Raw genomic sequence first — 24,726 nt, forward strand, 5'->3', positions numbered from 1 at the left:
CAAATCCCAAGGAGTTATAGATTATAGATACACTTTTATTTAAAAAATTTCAAGTGCATTGTAGAAAATATCAATTATTTTATGAGTATTTGCATGCTAATTTAAAAAACATCTCAAAGGATCCCATAACAGAGACTTACAGTAAGCAACTTACTGTTCTAAAACTTGAAAAAAATAATTGTATCCATACTTAAAAACACAGCTGCATCTAAACTTGGTTTTCTGTAGTGTCCAAATTTGAATAGCTGGTTAGATCATCTGCTGTGGGTTGCCAGCTAACTGTAAACTTGTGAAGCCCCCTATGGACCTTGTACCAGTCCATTTCCATATGTTGCACACTCTCATGGTGTGTAGATCACCCTCCATGGGTCCTCTAGCCTGTCTTACAGACCTCTGGTCAATAAGCACAAGGGATATCTCAAATTATTAAAATGATTCAGTGCACAGACTCGTTTTACAGCTTGCTGTGTTACCCCACCTCCCTAAATACTTGAGTCCTCAATTGATCCAGTGCTGTCCATGGCTGCATCTCTCATCTCCTCTCTCCCTCTACTCACATGGGCTGTGGCAGCAGTGGGAGCCATTGACTACTGCTGCTGTCAATCAAAGGCTGTCAGTAGGGACCCGGAGGTGGGGGGGGCGGTCCCGGCTTGGAATCGAGCCTGCTTGTCTGCCCCCATACCAAGCAACCAAGCTATGGGCGCAGATGGGGAAGAGGAGGAACCAATAACGCAAATGGGGGACCCCAGAACATGGCGTTTGGGGCCGCTCTGTGCAATACCAATAAGGTAAGTATACCATAATATATCATCATAATTTAAAAAAATTGATTGTTGAAACGCTTGAATTTAATTCAAAGGAGAAAAAGTAAAGGGGAGAGTTCTATTCACAGCGGTCACTGTGATAGCCATTCAAAGGTTATAACAGTGATCATGTGATCAGAAGTCAGTTCTCTCAACACCGATCATTAGTTTGAGACTAGGACTTGTTGGTGAAAGCTTGCTTGCCATGCTGGAGGCATGTGATTAGGCACACTTCTAGCAAAAACGCTATTTACATCTAAGGTTACATATATCAATATACTCAGTGACAATGGATTAATAACAACAGTCACAAAATCATTTAAGTTTCCTTAACTTTATTAAATGTTTTATTTGCTGTTGTCTTATGGCTGGATGAACTGCAGTGTTCCTTATATTGTTGTTGTACAGCTATAATCAATTTTTAGATGTGTATTTTTGTAACGGATCCCAAATGCAGTTATCCAGCAGTGATGACCACATCAGTGGACTACACTTTAAGAAATCAGTAAACCAGACCAAGTATGATTAAACAAAGTTTATTAATATAAATAACACCCTTCCAAAGTGCAGCAAACCCAGAACAACAACTTAACACACGCTATGTACAAAAATGGAGGGAGCTTGCATGAACAGGGCAAAACAGAACTGACACTGGCAACAAAGGCAGCGGAGCAAGATACAGGGTACTGGATGCAGGATATTGGATACTGGGTGCAGGCTACAGGGTACTGGAAGTAGGTCACAGGAAACAAGGCACAGGATACAGAATCAGGCAGGGATATGGCTCACAGGCACAACACAATGATGTTGAGTGAGGTAATGATATCCATTAAGGGAGGGATATTCATTAAGAGAGGGATTATATACCTTCCCAGTAGCCAGTGTCAGGAGGAGCCTAATTACTAGAATAAGCTGGCTGCTGGCAGACAGCTGCTGGTGGCCACTGGAACTGCGCCCTTCAGCTCTGGGAACACCAGCACCACCAAAAAGTGATCCAAGTCCTAACACACGTTCTGACAATTTTATTTTATTAAACACCAAATCCAGTTACTGTGTGATGCACATGGTTCACCAAGTAAACAAAAAACTCCATTTACCCCCCTGACTGAGCCAAAGCCAGACACTTCAGATCACAGTCGGAGGGATTCAGCAACTGAGATACTGCTTTCAATTCAGAAAGTAGTGGGCAGGACTAGGGATGGACAAGTGCTGACTGACAAGTTAGAGGCTTGTGCAATGACAATACTAACTAGAAAAGCTACAATTTTGTGAAGTGTTCTTGCCTCCACCAGTAGTCTACAACTCACACGCTTTTTCACTCTGCTGCCTGATGACACACCTGGGTTACTATGGTAACTCACTCTACAGCAAGGGCAAAGAAGAGTGGTTAAAAACAAACTGCTCCTACTTGCTCACTTCACTGGCGGTGGCCATCTTCAAACGGTTGTAGTTTAAAAATTATAAATCCTACACTGAAGAGCTTTATATTGTGAGAATCACAAGACCCAGACCTACATTTTGATGCATAGTATGTCTCTGCAATATTAAAAATGAAGGCACAGTCGCAGTTTAGAAATTGCCCTTCAAATTTGAGGTGGCTAGAGTGGAGTTTCAATGAATGTCAATGGGCGGCGTGAGTTGCAAACAAATGGTCATATTGTGAAAACTATCAGGACTATGGCTTAGCCATAGACATTTTTAGTGGCAGCAGGGATAGCTGAACGTTTTGATACAAGATTTGTGTAGGTGGCCTTGAAAATGAGGTAGTGATGGCAGTTTAGAAATCATGTCCTGATTTTACAGCTCACACCCTAGCTTTTGTCAGCTCCCACTCTAGTTTTGAAGATTCCGCCATTCATTCCTATGGGACCAATTTCACCACAAAATCGCCGCTATTTCGTGACCCATTTGGTGAAACGTTCCACAAAGTAATAGCACACCAATCGGGAACAATCCGCACGTTTTGGTATATTACTGTCTATGTAGTGTAAAAACTGTGGGAGGAGTTAGGGTGGTAAATTTGGCTATAATAATAAGAATATATATGTGAGATAACAGTAAGTGGTCTTGCCATGCAAGAACACTTAATAACCACGCCCCCCATGTAGGCTGCAAGCAGGCACAACCTACATGAGAGTGCCAACTTTGCTCTAAATCTAGGAGCAGTGCAGCATCATTGCCACACCAAAATGGGAAGCTGCATTAGGTGAAGATACGGGGAGAGAGCTCAGCTGCACTGAGGATGGTATGTCTGTTTCAAACAGGTTCATAAATCTGTCACCTACACTGGCATTTGCTGTGCGGAGGCACAATGGAATTCTAAGAAGTGTCATAGACACTCTGAATTTTTACTTTATGAGCAAGGATATCCATGTGGAGAAATAAATTACAATATTATTTATTAGTGTTGAATTTTGACTTGACTTTTTTTTTTTTCGAATCAATTGCCCACCTATAGAGTGCCTTTCAAGACAAAGCTTTTTCTGTTTTTCTGAGGTTTTATTAAAATGATGTAACATTTTGGAGCAAATATTGAACCCAGCATTCCAGAGCATGAGGCCAAAATTGCAAATACCTCAACTGCCGCTGTGGCCATCCCTTTAGCACTGAGATAAGTAGGGATAAAGAATATCCAGACGGTGATGAAGATCAGCATACTGAAGGTAATCAATTTAGCATCATTAAAAGCATCAGGTAGTTTTCTTGAAAAAAATGCAACAATAAAACAAATAGATGCCAAAATACCCAAATATCCCAATATGATATAGAAAGCAATGGCTGTTGCCTTATCACATTCCACAATGATCTTTGCTGTTTCAGCTTGCATGTTATTATAAGCAGAAGGAGGAGCTATAAACAACCACAATAAACAAATTAACACTTGAATAAATGAGCTAATGAAAACAATGTATTTAGGAACTTTGGGCCCCACCCACTTTCTTAAGCTATTCCCAGGTTTGGTGGCATTGAAAGCTATCACTACAATCACTGTTTTTGCTAAAAGGGAGGACACTGACACCGAAAATGTGATCCCAAATATTGATTGCCGCAAAAAGCAGGATATTCGCTCTGGCCTCTCAATAAAAAGGAGACTGCAAATGGAAGTGAGCATAAGTGATGTTAAAATTAGGTAGCTGAGATCTCGATTATTGGCTTTGACAACTGGAGTGTCCTGATACTTAATAAATACCCCAAGAACAACTGCAGCTGTAACAAAGGACAAGATAGCAATAAAAGTCAAGACGATGCCAATGGGATCTTCATAAGTCAAGAATGTTATAAGTTTCTGAACACAAGCAGTCTTCTCTTCGTTGGGCCATTCATCTTCTGGACAATCTATACATACAACTGCATCTGGAAAAATGTGCAACATTATATAAACAACAGTTTTGTTTTTTTTTAATGTACAGCTTTAGAAATCTCAAAAGTGCAGCTGAAAGCTATAAGGGCATTGGAAAATATAAGATGGGTCATATTCACAACACGTGAAAAAAAGGTTGATTGTCATTGAATACAGTTTTTGCTCTTTCAGTCATAAAAGGCCTTCTAGTAACACAACATATTTTAGTAAGGGAGGGGGGAAAGGGGGTTAAGAGGAAAGTGAAATGAGGATTTGAGTAAATCACATTGGGATGGAGAAAGATTGATGGGCATAGCCATCGACTTTGAGAGGTTAACTGTAATACCTGAAATAGTTTTGAATTTTTGTAGGATAGATACCAAGTTCATTGATGATATAACCAGTTTGGAGAGAAACAGCATAAAGCCATCTGCATTAATGCATAGTTTGAATTTATTGCTGCTCTTTGTATACCCCCTAAAATGTCTCTGTTCAAACCTATTGCAGTTGGCAAGGGTTCTATGGTGAGTGCAAAGAGCAATGGGGAAAGGCATCCCTGATGAGTACCTCCACCCAATTATTGTAAAGAAGTCAGAATTGCAGCCGGGAAGTTTTATTCTAATTTTGGGAGAATGATATAGAACTTGGAATCCATGAAGAAATTTGCTTTGAAATCCATATCATTGTAACAAGGCCAAGAAGTATGGCCAGGTAACGTTATCAATTATTTGTGAATGTCTAAATTTTAAAAGTAGTACCTTGCGTGACTGCAGATTGACATCATGAATTATACTGACCACCAGATTTATATTGTCAGTAATTTGTCAATTAGGGATGAAGCCTCATTGATCTGGGAAGATCAGGATCGGATAATGGAGGCAAGTCTATCTGCTAGAAGTCTGCTGAAAAATGTAAGATCATTATTGGCAACAGATACAAGCTTGTAATTTTGAGGTAAAGTATGGTCCTTTTTGGGTTGGGGTATTAGTGACATATTTGCTAGTAGAATTTCCTCTGTAACTGTACCCCCTGTACCCTGAGTTTGTCACGCCTCTTTCGATTGTCTAGGTTTTCCAACTGGGACTGAAGCTAACTGAAAGCAATGATGAGATTTTCATGTTCATGCTGAGATCACTGTAGGCAAAGCTGAGTTCATCATATTTCATGGCAAATTTATCAGTTCGGCTCCCTAAGGCTGCTGATTCCTTTGAGAGAGTATTTGTTTTCGTGTAATTCTGTCTTGAACTTATTGGCTAGTTTGGCATACATAGCCTGAAGACTATCTTCTAAGTCTGTCTTGTAAGTTGAGCGGAGTACTCTTGGTCAGACTGTTGTTTTGGAGAGGCAACCCTCTGTGTCTGCAAAACAGGAGAAGCACTTGGAGCCCGAAGCACCATCTTGAGCCATGCCATAGTGTTCCCATGCTCTAAGCAGATATGTTATTAGGGACTTTTGAATGCTGCTACAGTTTATATCCTTGGAGGATGGCATGCACAAGGCATTCAGGTAGGGTGGATACCAAAAATAGCTGCAGACAGTGACCATTGGCCCTTTGGTGCAATTGTCCTGGAGGAGATCAGAGCTAGATTCTCATGCTGTCCCCATGTCATGCTGTGCATAATCATAAATATTTTAGTACAGATATTTTTTAAATGTAAGTAGTGTCAGTACCTGAATCTAAACTGGTATCGATCTCTTTCAATCTCTTTACAGTAGAGCCCAGAGTTGAAGAAAGAAAGACGCAGCACAAGGTTAATAGGAGTTTAATATGTTAAATAGCAATACATTTTATTTCTAAAAAAAAAGGAAGTATAGATGCACTTTTAATTAAGTTCAGGAGCACATATTTTTTATTAATTGGAGGCCATAGTTCTACTTTAGGAATGACATTCTCTCATACAGAACTAACATTACTTATCTGACCAGTGCTCAGGAAGGTGACAATACAAAAAAGTCACATTCTGCAATTGGGATAATAGATCTGCTGGGGGTGTGAAGAGTTTTGTAAAGAAAAATACACTGATCTTGCCCCCTGCCTCAGTTACACCTCATAGAGGTGATTAGAAAGAAAATTGCACAAAATTTGTACTAAATTACTTTTTGCCTTTATACAATACATATACTGTACACTCACTGGCCACTTTATTAGGTACACCTGTTCACTTGCTTGGTAACACAAATTGCTAATCAGCCAATCACATGGCAGCAACTCAAAATGCATTTAGGCATCTAGATGTGGTGAAGACGACTTGCTGAAGTTCAAACTGAGCATCTGAATGAGGAACAAAGGGCATTTAAGTGACTTTGAATGTGGTATGATTGTTGGTGCCAGACGGGCTGGTCTGAGTATTTCAAAAACCGCTCATCTACTGGGATTTTCATGTACAACTATCTCTAAGGTTTACAGAGAATGGTCCAAAAAATAGAAAATATCCAGTGAGCGGAAGTTGTGTGGACCAAAATGCCTTGTTGAGGTCAAATGATAATGGGCAAACTGGCTCGAGATGATAGAAAGGCAACAGTAGCTCAAATAACCACTCGTTACAACCAAGGTATGCAGAATACCATGTTTTGTATCAACAGTTCAGGCTGGGGGTGGTGTAATGGTGTGGGGGAAGTTTTCTTGGTACTAGCAAGGTGTACCTAATAAAGTGGCCGGTGAGTGTATATCTTTCTAAACAGAAACAGAAAAACATTACCATTACCTTTAATATTAACCTTATTATATGAAGCATGACCAAAGCCAATTGCAATGCAAGACTAACCTGTCTTATTGGAAAATTGTCCTTCTGGACAAGGAAGGCAGTAATAGCAGCAAACAGGCTGTCCTTCCCAGATAGATTTTCTGCCTCCAGGCTTACAACTCTCACTGCACATTGACCGAGGAAGCTATATTTTACATGAACATATACAGTATTTAGATCTCTGTTTTTATGGTGAATTAACTCATGTCATCAGGCTTTCAAATTCATAATAAATGTATATTTTACCAGCAAAGTTAGCAAGAATTGAAAACAATTAATAATTGAGTAATTAGTGAAGTTGCTATCAAGCCAAACTCTAGCTTATTTTTCTTTAAAGTGTTACTAAACCCATATCCCTGCATTCACTATATCTGGTCTCCCACAGTACACAGAACATGGAAATGCAATTATTTTAGCAAATTTAAACTGCTAAATACCTTTTCTCATCAGCAGTTAGAGCAGTCTTGTGACTTCTATCAGTGTCCAGCAGAACTCTGGTAAAAGATTGTAGGAGGAGTTTTCATTCTCCCCTGATTGTCCTATAAGGCTGCATAACCCCTGAACCTCTCTCTGGACAGCGCTGATTGGCCCTGTGCTGATTACATGCACTCTCCCAAGAAAAAACACTCTCTAGAAATACACACCAAACTGAGCATATGCAGCTTGCCCCCAAGGCTCTGTTTTGTCAGCAGATGGATTGGGGACTGTGGAAGAAGGGGAGGATCAGAGAAGACAGGATCAGTCTTTTTCCACAATGTGAAGGATTAACCCCTTGGGTTCCACAGTGAATATAACAAGCATGCTTTACTGCTTATACAGACTGATTTTACTGTTGTTGATTTAGTAACACTTTAAGTTCAAGTCCGGGCTCCTGTTAAATTTCTCTATACGTTTTTTTTTTTTTTTTGCTTTAAATCAAACAGCTATAGGGATATTATGTAATATTCCCTAGAAAGGACACTTTTTTTATGAAGTCTGATGGTGAAACAAATTTAACAGTAGATTTTTTTCGTATTTTGTTCAGCCCTGTGCATATTAAATACAAAAGCATTTGAACATCTTTGAGTATTTTTGTATTGTAGATCTTGGATTAAAATGTAAGGTCCATTTATATGCTAGTCCTGTTCACCCCAAATAAAAACTGTAAAGTGAAACCTAAAAAAAACCTCAAAAATACTGTGGGGGGGGACATAAGTACCTTACACTCTGGCTTCTATTGCCTAGGCATGAGTGATATCACTCAACACTGCGCAGGAGAACATTCTTGCGGGATTTGGGATCCTGACTTTTCTCAGGATCCTGCAAGAAGGCCCAGTGATATGCTGGAAGCCAGCATGTGAGGTATTTTGATTTTTTCTTTAAATGTTTCTTTTCTGTCTCAATAATTTTTATTGAAAAAATAATAAAGACATAAATTGTTATGCACTGTTTGTACAGGATTTGTCACAATAAAGGTATCAAAGGTAACAATCAAAATATCAAAGGGTTTGTTTACTAAAGGAAAATATGCTGTTCACTTTTCAAGAGAAGTTGCACTTTGCAATGGAATTTGCCCCAGGGCTTAGTGAATGAGGTGAACCACTGCTGACTTCCGCCATCCAATAATGTGCAAACAAAAAATGCTGGTTTTTTTTATTTCTCTTGCGTATGATTGAGTAATCTTTGCAGCTTCACCACATTCACTCCAGGAAATTCACCTTGCAAGGCAAGTTGCAAATTAAACGTCCTATTTGTCTTTAGTTTATTAACTGCCAAGACAGACCTAGATTGCATAATAGAATGTTATAGCTCCCTAAATCCTCTTGTTTGGGTAAAAATGATCATGTTTCCCAAATAGCACAGCTGATGAAATATTACACGACATGAGAAATACCTCTATGGGTTGCTTTGGAAGCAACAAGTATCGACCCAATAAAAATCAGTAAGTTGGATCTTGCCCAATGACAGACCCTAATTATATAACCCCTATAATGAATTCATCTAAAACCTGGGACAATATTAAAGTGGTAGTAAACCCAAAATAAACCATTTATTATATTGTAGCTTACCAGTTCTTAGATGCAATGGCTCCGTTAGTTTTCTTTTTTTTTTTTCATTTATTTTCACCTGGTGGTCCAACTAGTAAGTCTGTTATTTTTCAAGAGAATAGGCAGTTCTGCAGATGTACAGTAGCAGTTAGAGCAGTGGTTCTCAACCTTTCTAACGCCGCGACCCCTTAATACAGTTCCTCATGTTGTGGTGACCCCCAACCATAAAATTATTTTCGTTGCTACTTCATAACTGTAATTTTGCAGTAGGAGGAATAGTGCCACGTCATTGGTGTCAGTGGGAGGAATAGTGCCCCGTCATTGGTATCAGTGGGAGGAATAGTGCCCCGTCATTGGTGTCAGTGGGAGGAATAGTGCCCCGTCATTGGTGTCAGTGGGAGGAATAGTGCCCCGTCATTGGTGTAAGTGGGAGGAATAGTGCCCCGTCATTGGTGTCAGTGGGAGGAATAGTGCCCCGTCATTGGTGTCAGTGGGAGGAATAGTGCCCTGTCATTGGTGTCAGTGGGAGGAATAGTGCCCCGTCATTGGTGTCAGTGGGAGGAATAGTGCCCCGTCATTGGTGTCAGTGGGAGGAATAGTGCCTCGTCATTGGTGTCAGTGGGAGGAATAGTGCCCCGTCATTGGTATCAGTGGGAGGAATAGTGCCCCATCATTGGTGTCAGTGTAAGGAATAGTGCCCCATCATTGGTGTCAGTGGGAGGAATAGTGTCCCATCATTGGTATCAGTGGGAGGAATAGTGTCCCATCATTGGTATCAGTGGGAGGAATAGTGTCCCATCATTGGTATCAGTGGGAGGAATAGTGCCCCATCATTGGTGTCAGTGGGAGGAATAGTGCCCCATCATTGGTATCAGTGGGGGGGAATAGTGTCCCATCATTGGTATCAGTGGGAGGAATAGTGCCCCATCATTGGTGTCAGTGGGAGGAATAGTGCCCCATCATTGGTATCAGTGGGAGGAATAGTGCCCCATCATTGGTATCAGTGGGGGGGAATAGTGTCCCATCATTGGTATCAGTGGGAGGAATAGTGCCCCATCATTGGTGTCAGTGGGAGGAATAGTGCCCCATCATTGATGTCAGTGGGAGGAATAGTGCCCCATCATTGGTATAAGTGGGAGGAGGAATAGTGCCCCATCCTTGGTGTCAGTGGGGGGAGGAATAGTGCCCCATCCTTGGTGTCAGTGGGGGGAGGAATAGTGCCCCATCCTTGGTGTCAGTGGGGGGAGGAATAGTGCCCCATCCTTGGTGTCAGTGGGGGGAGGAATAGTGCCCCATCCTTGGTGTCAGTGGGGGGAGGAATAGTGCCCCATCCTTGGTGTCAGTGGGGGGAGGAATAGTGCCCCATCCTTGGTGTCAGTGGGGGGAGGAATACTGCCCCATCCTTGGTGTCAGTGGGGGGAGGAATTGTGCCCCATCCTTGGTGTCAGTGGGGGGAGGAATTGTGCCCCATCGTTGGTGTCAGTGGGGGGAGGAATCATGCCCCATCGTTGGTGTCATTTGGGGGAGGAATCGTGCCTCATCGTTGGTGTCAGTGGGGGGAATAGTGTCCCATCGTTGGTGTCAGTGGGAGGAATAGTGCCCCATCGTTGGTGTCAGTGGGAGGAATAGTGTCCCATCGTTGGTGTCAGTGGGAGGAATAGTGCCCCATCATTGGTGTCAGTGGGAGGAATAGTGCCCCATCATTGGTATCAGTGGGAGGAATAGTATCCCATCGTTGGTGTCAGTAGGAGGAATAGTGCCCCATCATTGGTATCAGTGGGAGGAATAGTGCCCCATCATTGGTGTCAGTAGGAGGAATAGTGCCCCATCATTGGTATCAGTGGGGGGAATAGTGCCCCATCATTGGTGTCAGTGGAAGGAATAGTGCCCCATCATTGGTATCAGTGGGAGGAATAGTGTCCCATCGTTGGTGTCAGTGGGAGGAATAGTGCCCCATCATTGATGTCAGTGGGAGGAATAGTTCCCCATCATTGGTATCAGTGGGAGGAATAGTGTCCCATCGTTGGTGTCAGTGGGAGGAATAGTGCCCCATCGTTGGTGTCAGTGGGAGGAATAGTTCCCCATCATTGGTGTCAGTGGGAGGAATAGTGTCCCATCGTTGGTGTCAGTGGGAGGAATAGTGCCCCATCATTGGTATTAGTGACACCAATGATGGGGCACTATTCCCACTGACACCAATGATACTTACCTTGCAGACCCCTGCTCCAGCCTGGGCTCGCTCGCTCCCTCCCTCTCCCATGGTACCAACACTTACCTGTCAGATGTCTTCCTTCTCCGGCCGCTCTCCTCCTCTTCACTCGCTCGATCTTCGCGGTGCCGCTCGGCTCCTCCTCTCCAAGCTCCACCTCTTTGCCGGTGATTGGCCGCCTGTGTGCCTCTCCTGAGCTACAGTGCCGGCGGCCAATCACAGGCGAGGATTGATCTCGAGGTGTGTCCAGATGACAGGGGCGGCATGTCATCCCGCCCACATCTGGAGACGGCGGTGGCGGCGGCGAGGAGCGGTGTCTCGGTTCCTAAGACCATCGGAAATATGGGTTTTCCGATGGTCTTAGGCGACCCCTGTGGAAGCGTCGTTCGACCCCCAAAGGGGTCGCGACCCCCAGGTTGAGAACCGCTGAGTTAGAGGGTCGACACAAACCATTTGCCACTGACCATGGTCAGCATTTATTTATTTATGTAAAACCTTTATCCCAAAAGGAAAAAGGAAACTGTTGTTGTAACTGCTTAACAAGTGTCAACTGGAGTTTGGCTTCAAACTTGTTCAGTGTATTCAAATCTGCTAGTACATCTAACACCCCCTCCCCTGCTTCTGATGTCTAAAGGTGTCACTATTGTTCCTTCATGCATAGTGTAGGCACTCTAATACAGAAATGATATTACTGGCCAGACCACCAGGTGGAAATAGAGGGGAAAAGACTAAGAAAAAAAAGTAAGCCATCTAAGGATTAGTAAACTGTAAAATATTACATTTTTAGTTTTGCTTTTAACCACTTGCCGTCCGCCCGCCATTTCTAGCTGTGCGCGCTCCCTGGGAGCGGCAGCACCGCGATCCGGTGCCCGCTGTGTCCTCCGGACACAGTGAAACACAGATCGTCGGACGGGACTTCTGTACGAGTCCCGATCATGTGATCACTGATTGGCCATTCAGTGATCACATGCAAAGTAGTAAGCAAGATGTCACTTGTGACATCATTGCTTACTACGTGTGAAATCTGTGAATGATCACAGAGGTCACATGGTACAAGGCTATTCACAACAGCCTTGTACCATGTGACAAGCTGTGACCAATCACAGCTCACTCAGTAGTTCTCAATGGCTGCAAGAATGCAGACAGAGAGAAAGAGAAATGATTGCTTTTACATCGTATATGGGTGTAAAAGCAATCACTGTAAAAAAAAAAAAATCTTCATCACCCCCCACAAGTAGTACAGTGTCACCATGGTGACACTGTACTGCTAGGGTGACAGTATGTAAAAAAAAAAAAAACATAAATAATAATATAAAAAAATAAAATAAAAATGTAAAAAAAATGTTTAAAAATTATAATTTTTGGTTATAAACTAATTTGGCTTATTTTTTTTTACTAATAATATAACGGAATACATTTTGGCCAAGATTTATGATGAAAGATTATTTATTTGCAAAATTTTATAAGAAAAACCCTTTTTTTCAAAATTTTTGGATGTTTTTATTTACATAGAAAAAAAAATAAAAATTCCAGTGGTGAATAAATACCACCAAAATAAAGCTTTATCTGTCTCAAAAAAATGTTAAAAAATTCATATGGGTACAGTATTGCATGACCGCGCAATTGTCATTCAAAGTGTGACAGTGCTGAAAGCTGAAAACTGCCCTGGTCAGGAAGGGGGTAAAAGTGTCTGGACAGGAAGTGGTTAATAGTGCTTTAGGTTTTATGGAAAACTAGTTACACCACATGCCTATTATTATTCTTTTGCAATGCCTCCTTCCTCCGTGGCTGGAAAGATCCATGCAATTTAAATTTTTTAGTTAGATTGGTCGCAGGATCAAATGACTGCACAAATTGTACACTGACACTTGAATAAAACCTTTTACCTATTTTCACCTACTATATGCTGAAATGTTTTAGTACTAGCAAGTAAAAATAAACTATATTCTAAATACTATTCACTTGCTCATCTGTCCTTAACTCATTTAGAATCTGAATGCATGAATGACCACAGCTCACCTAGCCTTGCCCACCTCTACTTTCATCCTTAGATATATTTCCTCAATCCCTCCTTACAGTAGAAAAAATAACTGAAAACACTGAAATTGAATTGAGTAAAATTTGGTAAACCAATAAATTGTGTTCTATGATTGTGTATGCTCTGGAAAGAATACTATGAAATACATTTCCAGGCATGTTTTGTGCCTTCCCAAGAGCAAAATTTAGCATGTCCTTGTCCCCCCTGCTTTAGAAGCTATAGTGAACCAGTTACCTTTCTATACATCTGGTGTCTGCTGATTGTGCCCAACTGTTCACAGACTGTTGAATCAAATATGCCGAATGATTCAAAAACTCCTAGATCATCCCCTTAGACAAGATCCCTGCAGAGCCCTCTTTAATAAGGCACCTTTAGACGTGACCATGCAGTGCAGGTTTCTTATATATTTGCAAATGTGTACAACTAAATCCTCGGTTGTTAACAAAAATTGTTAGATAATATCAATTTTTTTCAGCCCAGCTGGTAAGTGTGCTAGGAATTTTCTGTTTGTTTGTATTGTGCAGTGCCATTCCCTGTACACCTTACTTGAAAAGCTATTTATAAATTGGGGTTGCCATTCTTGTATATTTAAAGCACTTTTTACCCAGAGATTCAAATTGCTATCTACAAAGTCTCTGAGTACAAGGTCATATTCAGAGAATGTTAGAATTATAGAGAATGCAAAGAATTTCCATGGTCACTCTCTCCTATACCTCTCCCCTTCTACTACTCTTTTCACCAATGCCCCCCATTCCTCTCTATTTTCTTCTTTTTGTGCATATAATGAAAACTGTGTTTGCTTTTTTGGGTGGTGGGAGCTAACAAATAGGCAGACCTTGCTTTTTTATGTAAAGTCTACATTAATGGCAATTTGTAGTACATTTTTTTCTTTTTATTATAAATATATATACCTGCTTAGTTTTATATGTATTAGGCAAGAGAAATTAGGAGCATATATAATGAAAACTGTGTTTTCTTAGTGAAGTGAGAAAAAGCCTGAAAGATACAGTAGTTAAGTGAAAGAGAAGGAAGAAAATTAAATTGTGGGGAGGGTGGAAGTGAGCAAAGGGTAGGGGAGGTGGGTAGATGGGTAGAAAACCTGGCCTGGATGTGAAATCCTATGGCAGTATTTAGATGGTTAGAAACATTTGGTCAAAGTTGTGGAGTATATAGTGTTAAAACCCAGGATGACTATATGAGATAGCATTTGTTTACTTATCATGGCTATTGGCAACTTCTAAACATTTGCTAATTTTAACTGTTTTCTGTTTAACTTTTTCTTAACAGGTTTTTTTTTTGGGTGGTGGAAGCTAACAAATAGGCAGACCTTGCTTTTTTATGTAAAGTCTGCATTAATGGCAATTTGTAGTACATTTTTTTCTTTTTATTATAAATATATATACCTGCTTAAACAATATATAAAAGGAAGAAAAGTAGATAAGATGATTGATTACACTTTTTCTTTGTATATAAAGTAATGTGGTGACTTTCAGTATGAGTGCCTGCAGCTATACTTAGGTATCATGACTTCCTGGCTCCTGGCACAATTTTACTCTTTGTACCACTCTAAATCATCCATAGAAGGGTTCTAGATGCAGATATGTTGAATACATTTAAATAGATACAGAAATCATTGTAATTTATTAACTAACCTTGGTAAAATTGCTTTCCCAGATGATTGCCTCTGTATCAATGGTGAGTTGTTTCCCAGGTGCTTTGTGATAGTTAAAATTTCCAACATTTCTTGATAAAATTGTGTAATTTTGTAAATAAACTGCATTATAAATGTCATACCATGTTGATATTTCATCACCAGCAAAGTAGATCTGTGTTCCCATTGTGTTTGTGAAATTGACCATTTTTAGAATTCTGTGTAACTGCAAGGTACAGGCAACAATATTGATTTTTTTTTTTAAGAATAAAAATGTATTAATTTTCAAATATGAAAGCACAGACAGTACAGAAGAAAGGCCTCATCAAGGTGTTTCCAAGAAGGGTCTGAGTACAATAATTAATGTACAAATCCAGTCCATAGGGACTTGAGGCCTTGAGGAATAGAGCAGTGGGAGAGAAACAACCGAAGGCTAGGGGTACAATATATTGACAACTGACAAAATACATGAACAAAAACAATACAATAAAAATAATAAAATATTATATACAACCATTACACTCCAAAAAAGGAGGACATAAACAAAATAGGTTGGCAGATTTTATCAGCAGGTGTGTCATGGAGGTCACAGTGAAAGGTAGACCTAGTAGACATCAGCCGTTATGGATCATATGTAAAAAAAAGATGGTTCTCTAAGATACAAAATAAAAAAATAAAAACTACATCAAGGCAGAGAGTCAATAGACACTCAACACCTTCAACAATGTGAATTTAATGGTGCTATTACTTTACTAAATTAGTAGTTAGTGTGTTGTATTTTTGCTATTATGTGTAATTGGTATTGTGCTAATAATAATAATAAAAATAATTGTAATAATAATATTAATAATAATGAAAACTTGCAGGGCCATCTCAACCAGACATGAGGTCTACAATAATTAAGGCCACAAGTGAGGTCGAACATGGTTTAAAAAAAATACAGCAAATAAATTAAACCCTTTTGTTTCCATGAACTCTATCTAGCTGCAACCTTTATTATTATGACTTTCAATTGTTGATCATCACTTGAATCCAAGTATACAATATGACATGTTTGGAATGACACTGGGTGATCATTTGTTGCAAAAATAGAACTAAATTCATGTGGGAGAGAAGTTATGCTCTGGTAAGGTGTGTCACCCCAGAAGATGTGCAAGGGAATTGTTAGCTGTGATAGAAGTAGGGAACAGCCCACTTGTGAGTGCAGGTTGGCCCTGTCAATCATTTGTAATGATTGCTTGCAAGTCTAATAATAAAGTAGATCCTGTACGTTTCGTGTTTCAGTTTGAGTACAACTTACTCATGTTTCTAATAAAGAGAATGTTGGACAATAACAACATCAAAATGTTTTAAATGACTTTGACTTGCATGTATTTATTGTTTGTATGTATGTATTGTATTTATTGTATTGGAGGGGGGCAGACTGGGCTTCTATTTGTTAGAATTCTTAAGAATACAGTAAATGTATTTACTAGTTATCAGCAAGTGGTTATGTGTTCTTCATTAATAATTTACAGTTAACCTGCATTCTGTAACCGTAGCAAGAAAACAGTGCTGGCCTTATTGAAAATAAAGACTTTTGGAGGCATTGCTATATTAATGTTAGGTACTTGATGTTTTCATGGCCTAAGAAGCTGCCTTGGTTACCATATTTTGAGGGAAGGATAGATAGCATCTGATCCCAATAGAGAAAAATAGTGTTTTGGCTGTCTTGTATGTTATCTCTGACCCTTTACAGGGGACTTTTCAATCTCTTCTGGCTCCCTTGGCCTAGTGATATTATTGCCCCCATTAAGAAAATTCCATAGTGCTCTAAACTACTGGGGAAATACCTTCTCTGGCTGAAAGCAAACCTACAGCCATCTACAGTATATTTGTCTCAATTACGGCTGAATCACCCAAAATTCAAGCTGTGCACCACCCAACTCCATAAAAACTTACTGAAAATTCAAAGGAGTTGGGTGGAAAAGGTTTAACTGAACTGCAACTGCCACCAGTCACATACAGGCACTGTTTGGGTATGCATATTCTGCAGTTGTCTGAATACAATAGCTGCTAGCAATATTTCCCCCTCATCCATACTGTTTAGCATGGATAAGGTATCAAGTATTTTCTCTCATTCAGCCTGCAGGTCCACAAAGGCTAGCCATTGTGGCAGTGTGAGGCCCTGTCAAAAAGTAAGAGAAAGTGACACAGGGTTTTCACATATGAAGAGTACATGGCACCAGAATGTCAGTTCTAAATGAAGAAAGGTGGTTTATCATCTTTCTCCGGGTTTTGTAGTTCCCGAATCAAAAGCTAGAGCTCGTATACTCCAAAGTGCTTTGGGAGGGAAGGAGTCTCCAACTCAGTGTCTGGGTCTTGCCAATACCCATCAGGCTGAGTGGGCAGATGTTCACAGCCCTTATTATCTTAAAGTTGACTGGAGCTCAGGGCTCCACCAGAGGGACAAAAGGTCTCTGTATAGGGTAAGGAGGCCCCAATCCTTCCCCAGGAGTCAGAGAGGCTGCACAGGACAACCAGTGCATGTATGTCTGCACAGTGCAGGAGCAGATGGTGACAGAGCAGCAAGGAGCTGGAAGAGAGCTGAGGTATAGAGTGTGTACAGGTGCACTGAGGTGCTGTGTTTGATTTCCTGGAGGACCAGGGCAATATCAGTACTGCTAGAGAGAGCCATAAGGCTGAATGTTGATTATGTTCATGTTGATGGTGGAAACCCCTGTGTGGGAAACTGATTTTCTGTTTGAACTGCTTCACGTTTTTTAATAAATTGTCCTTAAACAAGATTTCTGGAGTTGGCTGAACTCACTGAGAAGCACTTCCATTGAGCTAACAACCCCCAAACCATCACATCATCCATTGATTGCTACATTTCAACTAAGGCTAGTTCCAGCTGAGGCTAGCCATACAAATTTAACTGGGTATTGATAGCCTCAGTCCAGAGGTGGAAGCAGATGGCATTTGATTCAATCAACCAGCATCTTTCAGGTAAAGAAATATTACTTTTTTTCTGGCCTTATTTTTCAATTTAAACTCTTTTATCCACCTAGCTGCCAAAGAGATCTTAGCCTCCATTTAGATTTTCAGTTACCATGGTACTGCAAGCATGACCAGCTATGACACCAGCCATTTGAGGGTTTGAAAGATTGGTTTAAAGTTGACATAAATATGCTAGCAACTGTGACGGTTATCACCAGAGGCACCAAAGTGGTGTTTGATTAAGGATTTATTACTATCTAGTTCCACTTTTAAAAATAATTAGTCTATCCAATCATGATCTTTTACTCATGGACAGATGCTTTTTTTTTTTCATTTGAGTCCATTGAAACTTGAAAATTACAGTATAGCTGAAAATAGAGTGCCTTAGATCAGTGCAAAAGCTTTGTGAACTGAGCCCTATATATCTTTACTGAAAGAAAAGATCAGGGAGAGTAAGGCCATTATACCATCCTTAGCGGATTGGTGAGACTGGTAAACAAAATTGCTAATCTCTCTCTCTCTCCAAACAAAAGTCAGCAAGAGATATGCAAAGCGAGTGGGTAATATAACCTGTTGACATTAATTCAGAGGCAAAATATTGGTTTTGATTAGATTGACCAGTTAATGTCATTGCTTTTCTCCACCAATCAGCACTAGAGATGAACACATTCAGATTTACTTGAAAAGGATTATTGATAATTGCAATGTAGAATTACACTTAAGAAGAGGATTTCATTTACTTTTCACTTACCTTCCAAGAATTTAAATCTTGAAACTTCAGTTTATATTGGTTATTTAGCCTTTCATTTATAGGTATCTCGTGATACAATTTTTGTAATGCATAGGCCAAGATATAAACAGAATTGTAGACAACATCACTCATGCCTGTGAATCTTAGGTTACAATGTGAATATACAATAGGTCTGCCATTCTCCACCCCTGTGCAGTTTCTCCTTCTTGTGTTTAATGGGCATCGGTTAGCACAAAGTTCATCCCACCACGTTGTAAACGTCCTTCCTGATGGGAATCTACTCGGTTTAACTTCTTTGATGAATTTAATGAAATTTGGATTTTCTTTTTTGTTTATTAGAAATCTCAGAGAACCATTGACCACCGTATCATTTTCCTGTGTGAACATTCGGAAACTGGAGTCAGCAGTATGGATCCAGATTTTCTTTGGTATGTTGGTAATATGAACATTCAGTTCCAGGTAATACACATCATTTTTAGATCCATACACTAGTATGACATTTGCTGTTGACCTAGCAATCGTAGACTTTATCTTCTGTATCCTACCTGGGCTATAATCATTGATGGCAGGTACAATTAAAGTGAAATCAATACATACCCCAATTTCTGTCAGCATGTTTTTTATTACTTTTATAGCATTGATGCTACTGTCTGAATCTGGATATATAATGCCTATCCATTTCCAGCCAAATTGTTTTAATAAGGCTACTACTCCAGCATATAAAGTGTTTTCACTTGGAACAGCTCGGTAGAAATAAGGGAACTTCTGTTTGTCTCCCTGCAAAGGATCTTGAGAGACAAAACTTATCTGGCAACAGAATAAAATGTTGTGACATTTAAAATATATGAAAAATTTTAAAGAAAAATAAATTGCAGCTGGTCAAGAAAATGACTTGCATCATAGTGAATTAAAAGTGAAACAATATCATACATTGTGATGAATGAAGTAAAAGGCAACATAAGCTGGGAACCTTCTAACCAAAAATCAATGATGTTTATATAGATGGAGTCAACAGAGGATAAAGATAGCACCATCATAATCTTTTTCACATTAGTGTAGTTGGTTAACTTCTTCACGCCGAGTGCACACAAATGTGCGGCCTCTTGTCGTCTGGGCCGCACAATTGCGTGAACTTAAAAACAAATATGTGCTGAGAACGTGCACTCTGCACGCTCCCAGCACACATGCCTGGTACTCACGGAAAGGTCCCGATCTCCTCTTGTGATCAGGAATCACGGCGGTCACATGACCCTAAAACACCGCCCACCTCTGGGCTTCTGAAAACCTTAAAGGGCCTAAATAAATATGCAGTTGAATGCCCATTTTTCTTATGTCTTCCAATATCAAGATTTCAGCTAAGCTAATGGCGGGTCAACTTTCTGAGATCATATCTTCAGAAATCCACCCAGTCCAGGCTATCTTTATCCCCCACAAATCTACACCATTTAACACTGTAGCTTATTCATTAAAATGCAGACACCCCCTACCACTCAGGCACTAGGGCTTTGCTGTCACGTGATGGTGCATGAGAGTTTCCATTTTGGGACAGCTTTCATTGCATGGATAAGACTCTTCTGTGCAAATCTAGTGTCTGAAATACATTAAGGGGTAGATTTTATCACCCTTTGCCCTGAATAGAAGTACCTGACAAGCGTGGCCTCTTTTGCCATTATTATTTGCCTTGGCCATAGAGCCACTACCTTACTTCTCCCATTACTCCTTTAAGCTCCACACCACTTATGGATTCTTTCAGCTATATGAGTATTTAAATTACTTTGCACCTCACAAAGTAGGCCAGATTAACATTTATCCCCTTCTTATGAGATTCTGAAACAAATCCAAGTGTGCACTGAGATCCCATTTTCTTTTATAGGGAGAGCAAATCTCATAAACATGATTTTAATGCAAGAACTGCTTTACTTTCTGTGACTCAAAGGACTCAACTGTATATTGTATTAATAGACAGAGTTCTTTACACCCGTTAAAGTTGTTCCAAATGGATATAGAATAGCCACACTGACTTGTAATTAAATGTAAAATGGATCATGGGAGTCCTATCCAGATGATTTGGAAATGTCCAAAATGAAATAGATACTGGCACTCTGTATTTACTACTCATAATACAATTTTTAAATTAACTATACCTAAAGTATGTCTTTTAGGCCACATGGCTGATCTGTGTACAGATTATGTTACTAAGACAGTTATAATGAGATCCATGTTTCAAGTTAGAAAGTTTATTCTAAAACACTGTAAGTCTGAAAATACTACATTTATGAAGGAGTGTACATAATACATGAATAGCACATTCAGGCTGGAATGTTTTGTTTTTCAACAAAGAGGCTTTAGAGCCAAATTTTAAAGGATATGGGGACGATGGCTAGATACCCCAGTATGTGCTCACTAGGTATAATCCCTCCACTGGCTTTCGATTGCCCAATGGATACAATTTAAAATGCTAACATTGACTTACAAAGCTGTTCATAATACTGCCCCAAACTACATCACTGATCTGGTATCCAAATACCACCCAAAACGTACTCTCCGCTCCTCACAAGACCTCCTGCTCTCTAGTTCCCTGGTCTCCTCCTCCCATGCCCGTCTCCAGGACTTCTCCAGGGCTTCCCCCATCCTCTGGAACTCCCTACCCCCAATCCATCAGACTATCACCTACTCTCCTCACCTTTAGGCGCACTCTGAAAACCTACCTCTTCAGGGAAGCCTACCCTGCCCTCAGCTAATTACCGATCTCCTCCACTCTTCCTACCACTCCATCCCCCACAGCTATTTCCTCCTGTACCACTATCCTCGCCCTCCTAGATTGTAAGCTCCAAGGAGCAGGGACCTCAAACCCCGCGTATATTGAATTGTATTGTTACTGTACTGTCTCGTGTACTGTCTACCATTATAATGTACAGCGCTGAGCAAACTGTTGGCGTTATATAAATCCTGTATAATAATAATAAAATAATAGGATTCTTCAACTATAAACCTCATTGTGTCTCTATCTACACACTGACCTATGAACCTACAGTATGCCATTTTTGGGTACCTGGAGGTGGTCACATTGAAATGATTTTTTGTAGTTGGTTTTGTATAACCTTGAGATGCAGTACTGACGGGATGTACTTTTGCCTCTCATCTCTCGGTGAATAACAGAACCCCTTTCCTCTGTGTTATGGACAAGAGGAGAGGAAGGTGATTTGAGGTGCTAACGCATTTGATGACTTAAGGTGACAACAATTCTTCCCCATAGATGTGGTGAGTCAGAGCTGTCACCCTAGGACAGGAAGTGTGTTCTTGGCAGAATACCCAGATGAAAAACAAGCATGAATAAAGAAAATGAATGCAGCCACCACATCTAAGGTCTGGCAAGATGCCATTTATTACATTTCTTTTTTGAGTTTAGGTACACTTTACTATAGACCTGATCCCTCCCTTCTGTCCTGGCTATTTTCTTTAACAACAAAAAAATGTTTCAAATAATCAGCTCAGGTAAAAATTGTAGGAACTATTTATTTATATAGTGTTGATACATCATAGAGTTTTACACTTGTATATACAACCATTTGCATCAGTCACAACAGGAGTTTACAAGCTAATGTCTCAGCCACACTCTATGGTCAATGTAGTTTGGTGATGATTAACCTTCAGGTATGTGTTTTGGAGAAAAGTGGGGCACATAGAGGAAACCCATAAAAAAACAATAGGAAAACAAACTACATGAATGTAGCATCACCATGCAGCACTAAAAACAGAGTGTATCTATCTATTTATCGATTGATTTATCGCTAAACAGCTCACTATTATGCATGCATGATGACATATTTTTTAATTTATTTAAATTTTTACCTGGGGATACTTATAGATTCTAAATATATTAGCATACTGTATAGAAAAGCTAGATGACATCCCTTCAATGACAGCAGCAAGAACTCCATATTGATCACAGTTATAGTTAGGATATTGTGAAGTGTTTCCTGAATAGATACGAACAGCACCTTGGATGGTTCTGAAGAGGTCAACATAGGAATCATATACATTATAGCCCAGGGTTACATTTGGCAATATGTTAGGGTTGCAGTTGATCTCATCCACAGCGAATACTAAACTTAAAAAGTTGTAGAAGTCTTCAAGCAGCATGCTGAAAGTGATTAACATTTTCATGTTTAATTGAGTCTTAATATATTATAGAAAAACAAATCTTGCTAACGTGATTTTCTTTTAAATTGTCATAAAAATAACAATAACATGAGCACTATCAATAATACTGACCTTATCTTCCTTGGTTGGAGATGTGGAGGGCTTGAATAGTTAAAAGCTTCTGTTTTGTAGTACAGGTGTATGTCGAACAGTCCTCCTACAAGAATGTCTCCACTCATGTAGAAGGGTCTTTGAGGATAAGGTGTACCTGGTCTGCAGCCATACTGTATAGACTGACATGTACCACCACAGATAAACAACAATATCATTGCATTCTTTTTCATATACGTCATGGCTGCATGCCCTTTTTTATGTAACTTTTAGTATGTCAATATTTTTTAAAATTCAGGAATTCAAAATGTCAGAATTTATTTGATGAACTAATATACATAAATATTCAGTAAAAAAATTCACAAGTTTTAAGACTATGTTCTGCTCACATTATGTTTTAGTGTTCTAGCATTTATATAAGAACATTTATATACGTGAATTGCCCAGAGGGAATAGTGATTGGATAGCGTGAAGATGAAATTGCTACCTTACGAATAAAGACTATAATTTTGGAGATGCAGTCATTACTAAGCATAAATGGCTAAGTCCCAGAGTCATTAAGAAAATGAACAGAATAAACATGTAAAAAATTATACAAGAAGTATAAAAGTAAATTCAAATCATTTATTTAAGGGGAACCTTTCAAAGCATGGACAATTGAGCCCTGTAAAACGGAACTTAAAAACAATCAGTGGATCTAGAGATATGGAAAGGTTAAGTTACAGTACTTGCCTCCTCCAGCCTCCCTTTTGGTGTTTGATTAAATAAAAACCATTATTATTTCACATACATTTTATTTAAAACAACACACAAACCTTTTTGACTAAAAGTTGTATAAAATAATAAAAATGTAAATTAAAAATTACAATTACCCAATATTAAAAACAAAATTGTAGACAGTACCAAAAGATGAACTTTATTTTTTATTTTTATACAGAAATATGTCTACAGTCAGTGTTAGATTATACTTTGTAAAATGTCTGATTGAATATGAACATTGTGTAGCAAGTATGCTCTCATTGGTCAGCAGCAGTTGGCCCCAGCTCTATGTTATTTAAACCATACTGGTGACTTCCCTGGCCAGTCTCCTGTTCTGAAGACGCCCATTTGGGGGAAACACGTCAAGGTAGAGCGGCTTAGTGACATCATTACACACAGCAGCAGGTCCCACAGCTGTGCTGTATGTGTTTATTTGCTCATCCCATCTTTGCCTGTAAGTGTATCTGCCTTTTAATAAAAGGTAATAGCGTTTACTGCAATATGAGGCTTCTCCTGTGTTCTGTTTGGGTTTGTTTGGCTGTGGATGACATCTGAATGCTGGCAGTGAACCATTCCTGTGAAGGCTGAGTTCCTGGGCCCAGGCTGGGGAGTTATAATATGATGTATAACAACTAAAGCGTTTGTTGATCTCTATCACCTGAGATAATCTCCATAAGGTAAGAGGCTGTGCATGAGGACTGACACTGAACACTGTAACACTTTATTACTGATGGAAAGTGCATTCAGTGTTTCAAACAATCACTGGGAAGTCCATATGGAACTTTTTATAGGCACCATATGAATTGACTATATATACACTATATTGCCAAAAGTATTGGGACGCCTGCCTGTACACGCACATGAACTTTAATGGCATCCCAGTCTTAGTCCGTAGGGTTCAATATTGAGTTGGCCCACCCACTGCATCTATAACAGCTTCAACTCTTCTGGGAAGGCTGTACTGAAAGTTTAGGAGTGTGTCTATGGAAATGTTTGACCATTCTTCCAGAAGTGCATTTGTGAGGTCAGGCACCGATCCGGATTAGAAGGCTTGTCTCCCAGTCTCCACTCTAATTCATCCCAAAGGTGTTCTATCGAATTGAGGTCAGGCGTCTGAGCAGGCCAGTCAAGTTCCTGCACCCCAAACTCGCTCATTCTTTATGTCTTTATG

At 39.7% G+C, this 24,726-nt stretch overlaps 1 protein-coding gene across 1 annotated transcript; it reads right to left on the reverse strand.

Annotated features, from left to right (window-relative positions):
* Nucleotides 1-1,323: 1,323 nt before the first annotated feature.
* On the reverse strand, nt 1,324-23,038 carry LOC149447848 (vomeronasal type-2 receptor 26-like). The gene is made up of 6 exons (XM_089651910.1): nt 22,818-23,038; nt 22,395-22,686; nt 18,539-19,349; nt 14,814-14,875; nt 6,909-7,032; nt 1,324-4,157 (listed from the first exon to the last, which is right to left on the reverse strand). Exons 1-6 carry the CDS (start codon nt 23,036-23,038, stop codon nt 3,256-3,258), a joined length of 2,412 nt encoding a protein of 803 aa, XP_089508036.1. The 3' UTR covers nt 1,324-3,255.
* Nucleotides 23,039-24,726: the final 1,688 nt, after the last annotated feature.

This window comes from Staurois parvus, unplaced genomic scaffold (assembly GCF_062004578.1).
Source record: "Staurois parvus isolate SC_StPar_1 unplaced genomic scaffold, SC_StPar_1.0 ptg000668l, whole genome shotgun sequence".
Classification (NCBI taxonomy): Eukaryota; Metazoa; Chordata; class Amphibia; order Anura; family Ranidae; genus Staurois; species Staurois parvus.

What these genes read in the sequence shown, in the direction of transcription:
- LOC149447848 (XM_089651910.1), bottom strand. Translation starts at nt 23,038, where the DNA reads ATGACGTATATGAAAAAGAATGCAATGATATTGTTGTTTATCTGTGGT. An exon ending in TTTAAATTCTTGGAAGGTAA is followed by an intron (nt 14,876 to 18,538) that starts GTGAAAAGTAAA and finishes ACTATCACAAAG; the next exon opens with CACCTGGGAAACAACTCACC. An exon ending in GGGAAAGCAATTTTACCAAG is followed by an intron (nt 7,033 to 14,813) that starts GTTAGTTAATAA and finishes TGTAAAATATAG; the next exon opens with CTTCCTCGGTCAATGTGCAG.